This window comes from Mesoplodon densirostris, chromosome 18 (genome assembly GCF_025265405.1).
Source record: "Mesoplodon densirostris isolate mMesDen1 chromosome 18, mMesDen1 primary haplotype, whole genome shotgun sequence".
Taxonomy (NCBI): domain Eukaryota; kingdom Metazoa; phylum Chordata; class Mammalia; order Artiodactyla; family Ziphiidae; genus Mesoplodon; species Mesoplodon densirostris.
Genome location: NC_082678.1, coordinates 53,536,301 through 53,547,160, shown reverse-complemented (window position 1 = coordinate 53,547,160; position 10,860 = coordinate 53,536,301). Strand labels below are relative to the sequence as shown.

Here is a 10,860-nt window from a genome sequence, read left to right as displayed (position 1 = left end):
GCAAACCTCCCGTGGCAGGCTTTTTGGAGTCCAGTTGAACCCCAGCCCATGCGGATAGTGAGGAAACCCTGAGATGCTTCTGGCTCCAACACGCCACCTGGACACGCAGTGATAGCTGAGAACCACACTTATATTAAACTGTACTTTATTAGTTGGCTTGTCTCCCCAGGCCTGGGTCAGGAACCAAACCACATCTCCCAAGCTGCTGTGCATGGCCTGTCCATCCAGAGAGAATCCTACAATTCACAGCCATCCACCCATTCACTGAGGTCCTTGCCCTGGCAGTGATGCCTCCAGACCTCCCTGAGGATGGAAGATGGGGAAGAGGAGAGACCAGATCAGCTGCAGTCTTCAGTCTTTGCTCAGAGAAGAACAGGATGGAGGCGTGGGCTCTAAACCAGAAGTGAGGTGAGGAAAGGGCTAGCTAGCAAGGGGAAGAGAGACAAGTCAGCTGTGTTAACTAGCAAAGAGCTCTCTAAAAGAAGTGAAAAAATAAAAGAGAGAGTGAATGGCCCTTAAAAAGTTACCTGTCTAGCCTCCATATTTTACCAACGGAGATAACAGAGTAACTTGCTCAAGTTCACCCAGAAGTCAGTGGCAAAGACTGGGGTCCAGAGCCCCAGTTCAATGCTCGCTTCCTACACCATGCTGTTTCTGCAGACAGTGATGCCACCGTACATGTGTACAGCCCTTTACAGTTTACATAGTACTACCACAGCCATCACCCATTTATCTGCCACCCTCCCCCAGCAGCCCTATAAGGTAGATTGGGCAGATATTATGTTCCCTATATTCCAAATGAAAAGCTGAGACTAAGATGCAAAATTACTTGCCCAAGGTCCACAGCTTGTAAATGACAGAAATGCACCTACACCCAATTCTCCTTGGCTACCAACCTGGATCTTTCAGTTGCTGGTAACTATAGTTTATAGGCTCTTTTAGGACCATTACCTTGTTCCAGTGTCATACTAGCATCTTGAGGAAGTTAAGCAAGATCCTGGGATCCTGGGGGCCCCAAGTTCCCAGGGGTTCCAAACTTGGATAACTAGGGTCCTCTATGATGTCAATGTCAGAGAGCCCAATGACAAGGAGGGCCCCTAAAGGACCTTGATAGATCTATCAAGTGAGAGGGGTTGACTGGCCTGTTCATCTCTTCCATTACACTGAGACCCTTGAGGGCAAAGAACTGGGTCTTGGCCACGCCTGAAGCCCAGCACCCAGCACAGAGCCTGGCACAGATGAGTTCTCAGGTGTGCATGTGGAGGGAAAAAACAGCACCCTTCCTACATTCTAGGACCACTTCCTATTAGCCTCAGCCACCTCTCAGAGGTTATACATGCCACAAATTTACTCTCAGCGTACAAGAGAGTTGTTCTTTGACTTAAACCCAAAAGAACCTGTTTCTTCCATCCCAGGGTAGTGCCCCCAAGGCCTCAAGCCCTTGGATTCCTACCTGAGCCTGCATTCACCCTTCCTGATTTCACAGATGTGCATTCTATCCTGCTGAGCCTGCCTCATTCCAGATTCAGCTCCTGGGGCTTCAACTGTTCTCAAATCAACACATCTCCAAAGCTGTGGCCATTGTCAAGGCCCACCTTGGACCTTCTCTCTGTTCATGGTCCTTTTCACCTCCTCCTCTCGCTCACTGGCCATGTATCACGTGTCCCTGTTCCTCCTCCACAGCCCCTCACCCCTCACCCCTCTCCTGTCCATCACCTACACAACTGTCTGAGTCCACACCCTCTGTCTCTCACTTAGACTCCTGCAAAGGTTTCCCAACTAGCCCCCCTGCCTCTAGTCCGTCTCGCTTCCTTCTGCTCATGGACTGACATTTGATACTTTCCTAATTACCCCACCAGCCTCGTCACTATCGCATCTGCCCTGAGTTCTGGTACTCTGGCCACCTGGAGGGATTTGACCTTCCCCACATTCTGTCCCCTGCTGCTATCCAGATAGGGGAGTAAAGGGAGGTTGGAGACTCTATGTAGAGAAGCTCCCATCGGAAGAGGCTGGGAAGCTGTAGGCCTGCTGCTTCAGGGGCTCCAAAGATATAGTCCAATGCCCCATCGGATGCTCATCCAACTCCCTTGCCTATGAGGATGGCTCCAAAGGCCATCTTGTGGGAAGGAAGTGAGTAAAGGGAAGGCTGGTAGGGTGCGGCTCCAGAGCACCACCCCCATGCTTCAAGCAGGGAACTTCTTTGATCTGTTGTACTAGACAACGATGCCACAGTTAAGAAACAAGCAAAGTTCCTAGACCCTGGTCTAATGAACTTGTAGGCAGGCATCCCGACATAGGCGGATCTTGGAAGAGCCAGGCTTGGCTCTGTGACCTCCAGTGACTTGCTTCTCCTCCCTAAAATTCAGTGCGTTGTCTGTAAATACATCAGTGGTAGTGAGCTCCGCCCCCGAAAGTGGCCATGCGGATTAGATTGTGAGGCCATGGAATGGTGCCTGGGATAAGGAGGACGCTCAGAGAAGGTTAGTTCCCTACTGTGGTCCTAGCCACATCACCTTGCAGGGGGCTCCAACCTACATTACTTACCAGGTGCCCAGACCCTGGGGATCTTGAGTTATCTTCATGGCACAGATAACAGTATCCTTGAGGTTAGGATTCAACAAGTCTGGGGAGGAAGGCAGAGAAACACGATGAAGGAGCAGGGGGCGGAGCTGGCCAGCCAGAGTCTGTCTCTATCTCTCTGTCTTTCTCACACATGTACACACCCTCCTCCATCCTAAATTCAACCCTGTCCCTCGACCGCCCTGGAAGCACAGGGCTTACCTGATCACTTCCCCCCATCAGAAGCCAGCCCCACCTCCCTTCCCATAGCTCTCAGGACAGTGTCCCCTCTGGGACCCCAAATCAGATTCACGGAGGACCCATCCTCATCACTCGCCCCATCCCGCCCTCCTTGGTAGACCCAGCAGGCAGCAGGGGTCCCCACTCAAACATAAGGCAGGAGGAACACACAAGGCTGGGGAAGAAGCAATGGCCAGTGCCGAGCCCGGCCCCAGCCAGCCCCGGGCCCAGGCCCAGCCTACCGGAGCAGTACATCTGGCACATGTTTGGGACATTGGGGTTGAGATTTTTGCACCATTTCCGGCTGTTGATCTGGAAGATGCCGCTGTTGGTACTTCCATCGGCTTCGTGGTCCACGGCAGCTGTGTTGAAGCCACTTGCGAAGTAAGCAAGACAGACCCCTGCACAGGGCGGAGACACAGGCCTGCGGGTCGGATGACGGAGGCCAATCCAGACCAGAGGGCTCATGGGGCAGACTGCACACGTCACCTCCTCCGAGCCTCAACTCCTCTTTCCAGGCAGTCAGGGCAGACGCCCTCCCACCTCCTTGACAAATGAATCCATCGAAGCTCGGAGGGGCAAAGTGACTTACTCAAGGTCACACAGAGCTACCAAATAGCAAGAGTCAGGACCGGACCTCAGGCGTCCTGACTCCTAGGCTAGCAATCTTCCCACGGTCTCACTGTCCGCACATAGTAGGACCCAAGAAATGCTGTGGGGTGAATGAACAAGAGCTCGCTCTTTAGAGCCATGATTAGGAAGGCACAGGGGGAACCTAGAGAGAGGGCTAGAACTAGAGAAGAAATGAGTCCGGCTGTGGCTGTATCTCATAGCTTCTCGAAACTGCCACCAGCTTGAAAAGTTTAGTATTTACTGCTTTGCTCAGCTTGCCCTAAACTTCACTGGGAATGTCTGATCCTAGTGGTCACAATTCAGAGTAGGGTAGGAAACCATTCTTTTCCTTTGGCTCCTGACTTTACCAGCGGGGGAGAAAATGAAGAGGTCATTCTGATTTGGCTGCCTGTCGCCTGCCTGCTGTGTATTCACCCCAGTGCCAGGTGTTCTCTACCCCTCAGTTCATAGGATCCTTGTTTGACAAAGGAGAACAGAGGCTCCCAAGGCCACAACCCTTGAGGGAGGAGGAGGGAGGGAGGGAGTGCAGTCCTCACAGTCTGCCAGGCTGTATCCCCGGAATCCATCCAAGCCGAAATCCTGCAGCACTCTGGCCAGCTCACAGTGACTGTAGACCTTGGCCTGGCTGGAGGTGAGCAGGCAGCTGAGCAGAGAGGCCAAGGCCAGTAACATGATCCCAGGCAGGCACGGCCACCTTCTGGGAGGCCAGCTCCCACCTTCCATGCGGGCGGCAGGGTTGGAGATCCTGCCACCCTGGCTCAAAGCTGGGCTTTGAGATGACAGGCAGCTCACAGAAGGCTACCCCTGGAAAAAGAAGGGAAACAGGGCCTGAGTGTACCTGGCAAGTGGGGAGAAGGCTCCAACGCTGCCAACCTGCTCCCTTGCAGCCCGGATGGAGCATCAGCCGTACCACCAAGAGCCAGAAGAGGGTTCCCCAAGGCCAGCCCCTTTCCCCTCCAATCCTGCTTTGTACCCCCCGGTCCCGGCAGCTGAGAGAAGAGGAGGGGGACCGGGGAGAGGACAAACATGTTCTGAGCTCCATACTACTTGCCAGGCATCACGGAATCCTGAAGCCCAAGACTTCACAACTCAGAAGGGACAAAGTTTGGACTGAGACCAAAGTTTATGTGACTCCAAAGTCCCACCAGGGTTTGGCCACAAGCAGTTGCTCCCAGAGGGCACAGCTGAGCAGTGGCATCAGTGTAAATCCATCCCTCAGCCCAGATGCCACGAAGCTCTCTTCTAGCACTGAGCCTCCCCCTCCTGGCTCCCCCTAGAACACTGCCCCCCTGCAGCCTCTCAAGTGGAGGATGCTCTTTCTCCCACACACAGGCCACCCAAGGCGATGCTGAAACTCTCCTCCACGCCCACCACCCCATCTAAACCATCACCTTGTTAAAGCCTGGCCTCCCTCGAAGCTCACCTCACCCAGTTCAGTTTGCCCTCCAGGCCTCTCATCACTGGCTCTGCAGGCCTGTCCCCAACATCATGAAGGACATTTGCACCTGGGTATGACCTTGGCCTCCACTCTGTCTCAGGATACAGAAGTGTCTCTATTCCACTTCTATCTCTCCCCAGCCACCTGTGACCTACCTCTCCATGTCTCTCACGACCTCGGCCCCCCAACGGGCCCTCCACCTTCATAGATTCCAAAAACGAAACACATCCTCGGGAGTGGGTGTCCCTACAGTTGGATGGCCCCGAGCCCATGGATGACAAGACAAGGGTGTGCTTTGCAGTAAGCCTCATCTCAGCGGGAAGCCCACCCCTACACATAACGTCTCTGATGTGGACACTTTCCCAGCACCATCTTCTTCCTCTGTAACGTGAGGAAATTAATCACACCTGCCTCATCGGATTGTTGAAAGAATGAATGAGAAAAGAAGGGCACAGAGAGAACAGGGCTCTTTGCACTAGAACTCGGCTGGTCATTATTTCTGTTAGGAAGTGATGCTGGCACCAGCACTGATGCTCGTCTTGGTCAGCTTTCTCTCTCCCATTTCCCTCAGAGGGTATTCCTGACCCTCATCACTGTCTTTGAGTCCCCTCCCTGCCCTGTCCCACCTCACCTCCTGCCTCACTGAGAAAAAACAAGGTGCTCACAGGTGAGATTTCCTTCCTCCTTCTTCTTTTACCCCATCCCATTCACAAGTGCATCAGTAGCTTCACCTACCCTCACAGAGGAGGTGCCTCTACACTGACGGGGGCCCATCTTTCCTCCAAGCTCTGTGTTTCATCCTTTCCCACCTCTCCACCGTGTTCTACCAGCCACTTCTCCTCTCTCAGCATCACCAGCCCCTCCTGTCCACCAACCCCTCCTTCCTCTGCAGGTACAGACATGCTTAGGTCTCCAGCCTCTAAAATACCTTCCCCGGACTCTCTATCTATACTGACCTGTCCCTCTCCCTCTCTTTCTCATTTCAACTTCTAGGGGAAAATCTACGATTTTCTCACCTCCCGTTTGTTTCTCAACCCAGTGAAATTTAGCGTCACCACCACGGCCACTCGCCTGACACTGCTCTACGCAGTCCGATGGACCCTCGCCAGCTCCTGTCGCGCGGGAGCCCTCAGCAGCCTCGCACGCCGCCGCCACTCCACCTGGTTGAAACTCTTGCCTCTCTCCGCTTCCATAACGCTCCCCTCTGGCAGGTTCCTCGGATTCCCTTTTGTGGAATCCACTTCCGCCCAGGCCTTAAATGCTGATATGCTTCCCAGGCATTTCTCCCTTGAGCCCTCCTCTCTCCCACTTCAGGAAACCCTCTGGGCAGCCTGCAAGATGCCTAAGCATGTCTGTGCCTACTGCCCGCTGCAGGATGACGGCTTACAGGACATCTTCCCCGGAGCAGCAGACCTCATAGGTAACTGCCTCCTGGGAATCTCCGCTTGGATAAGACACGGTGAACTCAAACTAAGCACGTCCAAAACAGAATGAACCTTCCCACCATTTTAGTGCTCTTTTGTATGTCTTCCCTTTTCTTGGTTTAAAACATTCTTGGTTATAAACTCATCGTGTTTTATGGTTTAAACCTATTTATCCAAATTGGATCAACATTTTTATCCAGATATAAATGTCATTCTTCACCCCTCTCCATCACAGCATCTTTCACTCATCCCCAAGCCATCAATCCCAATGGGCTGTTGAGTCCACCTTCCCTCCAAGGGCAACATCTTTTCCTTAGTTCGGACCACCCTCCTGGTGTGCTGATGGTCTCCTGGGATCCAGTCCTGACCTTCTCCCCAACTCATCTACCTACATTCACCAGCATGAAGGTTTGACACAAAAAGCCTGGCCTGTGACATCCTTTGATGGCTTCCTTCCTCACTCCTCCTAAGCATGGTCCACAAGGACCCTCATGACCCAGCCTTGCTGACCTCTCCCGTGTGACACATTAAGTTCCAGTAATGCCATGTCATCCGCTCACGACGATCTTACCGTCTGAACGGGAACCCTCTCGTTTCCTTTACCTGCTTCACTCTTACCTATATTTCAAGGGTCACATTAGGGGTGTGTTTCCCAGCGAGACTCCCCCAGGGGGCTCCCGCCCCCCCAATACTCCCAAAGCGCCCTGTGTTTCTGCCCTCCTGCACAGTAGACTGTAAGACGTTAGCCTTTCCCACTACACGGTGAACTTCCACAGAACAATGGTGTTCTTATTTATCTTCTTATCCTGAGAGTCAAGCAGAGCTGCCGGCATGGAGTGGCTGTTCAATGGGTGCTTCTTAAGACTGAAGTATATTGAAGTCGTGTCCACAAGAGCATGAGCCCTTCTCATCAAAGTGTGGGGGGCAGATGAGAGGGAGGAAGACACCCTTCTGAGTTCTTAAAATCTGGCAGACACTGTGCTGGGTTTTTTCTGGATGTTTTCTGACTTGATCTCATCTAATCCTCTCAACAATTCAAGGGGGGGAGGATTACTCTCTCCAATTTATAGATGAAGAAACCAAGCCGACTGCTCTACAGAGACTGTTTTTGCTTTTTCGGTAGCAGAGTTATTTAAAGGTCATTTCATTCCTGAGCATTTCCCAGCGCATCTAGAGGCAGCGGGAGTCCGGTCTGCTGATCCAGAGACCAGAGGCTGCCAGCGTGGTCTCCAATCTCTCGCTCTCAACTCCCCACCCCCGCTTCACCAGCCCAGGATCCGCCGCCCCGGCCCGCAATCTCTGACCACTGCCTTCCTTTCTCCATGTCCTGCTCTAACCAGTAAACAGCTGCAGGAAGAGGGGGAAGGGGGCTCACTGGTCAGGTGTCGTCCGCACCAGAGCTGACACAGCAGTGATAGTGGCGGTAACAGCAGTGGCCCAACACTCCGCTTCAGCCCAGGACACCCGCCATGATACAGCTGGGGCCCCAGGCACCCAGCTTGAAGAGAATGATGGGAAAGGGCCTTCTGGAACTCCCCAGTTCTGTGAGCTCATCTTCTAGAACCATCTTCACCCACCCAGCTTTGCTGGCCCCCCTGAGCCCCTCAATGTCAGGGCCTGGGGACATATTAGGAGGATCTGAGCTCAACCCCTCTTGCCCACCTTCGCTCACACACACAATACTTTGAAGGATGGCTCACTCCTCTCCTCCCAACAGACCCAGGGATGATGATGCTGGCGGGTGGCCACCGCCGCCCCAGGCATCCGACCTCACGGTCAAACTCCTTTGTTCTTCTTCCTTGACGCTGAGCTACGAACCGCCCCCTTTCTGCATCTGGTTGATGACAGTTCAGTGTGGACAAGCCTGGGACAAATGTGATGCTGTCGACCCTAAAGCTTGAGGGACAGAGCAGTGAAATAGAAGGGCATGTGACACCCGCGTCTACACCCCACAGGGGCCCCTGCTTGGAGGCCGTGTGGCACAGCAGTTAGAGCATGCACTTTGCAGTCAGGCTGACCTGAGAACGAACACGGGCGCTAGTGACTACCAGCTGGGTGTCCCAGTAAAAGTGATTTAAGCTCTCAGTTTCCTTCATTCTCAAGGGGGAATAACAATACAGGAAACATCTCTAGAGACACACAATACACAGGATCAATCACCACTAAGAGCAGAGCACAGCCAACAACATGTCAAGCTGCCCCTTTTCATCCTGTCTGCCTGGGCCCCATCCCAGACAGACCAGATTGGAATTGAGGGTTGACCCACGTTTGCATCAGGATTTCTCTCTCTCTCTCTTTTTTTTTTAAATTTTATTGTGGTAGGAATACATGAGTCACTTAACATGAGATCTACCCTCAACAAAATTTTAAATGTATAGGACTGTGTAGTTGATCATAGGTGCAGTGTTGTACAGCAGATCCCCAGAAACTTCTTCCTCTTGTTTAACTGAAACTTTATGCCTGCAGATTAGTAACTCCCCACTCCCTTCTTCCCCAGACCCTGGCAACCACCATTCCACTCTTTGATTCTATGAACTTGACTCTTTTTTTTTTTTTTTTGCGGTACGTGGGCCTCTCACTGTTGTGGCCTCTCCCGTTGCGGAGCACAGGCTCTGGACGCGCAGGCTCAGCGGCCATGGCTCACGGGCCCAGCCGCTCCGCGGCATGTGGGATCTTCCCAGACCAGGGCACGAACCCGTGTCCCTTGCATCGGCAGGCGGACTCTCAACCACTGCGCCATCAGGGAAGCCCTGGACTTGACTCTTTTAGATACCTCCTATAAGTGGAATCAAGCAGTGTTTGTCTTTCTGTGACCAGCTTATTTCACTGAGCGTAATGTCCTCCAGGTTCATCCATGTGGTCGCATGTTACAGAATTTCCTTCCTTTTTAAGGCTGAATAGTACACCACTGGGTGTATAGACCGCATTTTCTTTATCCATTCATCTGATGGACATTTAGGTTTTTTCCACATCTTGGCTATTGCGAACCGTGCTGCAATGAACATCAGAGTGCTAATATCTGTTCAAGTTCCTGATTTCAATTCTTTTGGATAAATACGCAGAAGTGGGGTTGCTGGATCACACAGTAGTTCTATTTTTAATGTTTTGAGGATACTGTTTTCCACAGCAGCTTCGCCATTTTGCATTCCTACCAACAGTGCACAAGGGTTGCAATTTCTCCTTGCCAAAACTTATCTTTTGCTTTTTTTTATAATAGCCATCCTGACAGGTGTGAGGTGTGAGGTCTCATTGTGGTTTTGATTTGCATCTCCCTAATGATTAGTGATGTTGAACATTTTTTTCATATGCCTGTTGGCCACCCGTGTGTCTTTAGAGAAATGTCTCTTTGGCATCAGTATTTCTTAAAAGCTCCCCCAGATGACTCCAATACACAGCCAAGGCTTGAGCCTTTGTCCTGGGGGAAGGGCTCTGGACTTGAGTTAGAAAACCTGAGTTCAATGTCTTGCTCTGCCCTTGACTGGCTATTTAGTCTTGGCCAGTTAACCTCCATTTCCTCATCTATAACATGGAGTCGTTACCCTGCCCCACCCACTGGAACCATGGTAATCGCCCCAAGCCTCATTTTGCTCCTCTGTAAAATGGGAATAATCCTCCCCCACTGTCTCAATGCCTGAAGATACATACCACTTGCATCAGTACATCTTAACTATTGTTTTTATTGTCTGGCCCTGGGTGGTGATTCTGTGTGGTTGAGTTTTGGGGGGTTTTACTGTATCGGCCTGCTTTTACTATTTTATCACTTCTTTTTATTGAGTCATCTTTCAGTTTATTTTTATTTTATTGTATGTTTTGTTATTTCCCACTTGACTTCACTCTTAAATGGAGAAGAAGAAACAGAAAGCTCAAAAGAGAAAGTTACAAGGCCCCAGTTGACAATTAGTGGGTCTTTATTTCTCTGCTGAGCTCAGCATGGGTCTTTTCTGTTCCCTCCAAAGCAAGCTCGGATTCTTGACCACATCCCAGCAGAGATCCCCCACCAGCTCCCTTCAGGTTTAAGTTCTCCTGAAGCATCTCTTACATTCTGCTTCTCAGTCCTGGCTGCACTTTAGAAAAAATACTGACACCTGGGCACCACCCCAGTCCAATTACATCCAAATCTCTGGGATAAAGCCCAGGAATTACTACTTTTTCAACACTTCCAGGAGATTCCAAAGTGCTACCAGAGGTGAGAACCACTGTTCTAATCAAACTTTAGTTCCCTAAATGTGTGCCAGTGCTTTGCAACCATGTCTTACATGCTATTATATATGTTTTTCCCTCTGTCAAGTACACTCTTTCTGTTCCAACTAACTGGCTAGCTGCTGGTCCTCCTTAAAGCATTGCTGGAGCTTGACTTCCTCCCCTGGACTCCTTGGGCTGAGTCAGGAGTCCCCTATACTCTGGCATAGCAATCAATGTTAATGTGTCATCTCAGCATCTACCACACGACATCAGTATCTTCTTTCTCCATCACTCCCACCAGACTAGGAGATGCCCGATGCGTCCCAATTGTCTATTTTCCCATTGTTGACAAGATCAAAAACTACCATGGAAAGAAATGAAGAA

At 51.3% G+C, this 10,860-nt stretch overlaps 1 protein-coding gene across 1 annotated transcript; it reads right to left on the bottom strand.

Annotated features, from left to right (window-relative positions):
• Window positions 1-236: 236 nt before the first annotated feature.
• On the bottom strand, window positions 237-4,218 carry SPACA3 (sperm acrosome associated 3). Its single transcript, XM_060082392.1, has 4 exons — window positions 3,969-4,218; window positions 3,042-3,200; window positions 2,545-2,623; window positions 237-303 (listed from the first exon to the last, which is right to left on the bottom strand). The coding sequence occupies exons 1-4, from the start codon at window positions 4,153-4,155 to the stop codon at window positions 237-239; spliced, it is 492 nt and encodes a 163-aa protein (XP_059938375.1). The 5' UTR covers window positions 4,156-4,218.
• Window positions 4,219-10,860: the final 6,642 nt, after the last annotated feature.

Bases quoted from the DNA above. Each gene is read 5' to 3' on its own strand.
- SPACA3 (XM_060082392.1), bottom strand. From the start codon at position 4,155: ATGGAAGGTGGGAGCTGGCCTCCCAGAAGGTGGCCGTGCCTGCCTGGG. The intron at 2,624-3,041 runs GTAGGCTGGGCC...CTTCCTCCCCAG, and splicing joins GTGCCAGATGTACTGCTCCG to ACTTGTTGAATCCTAACCTC. The intron at 304-2,544 runs GTAAGTAATGTA...TTCCATCCTCAG, and splicing joins CCCCAGGGTCTGGGCACCTG to GGAGGTCTGGAGGCATCACT.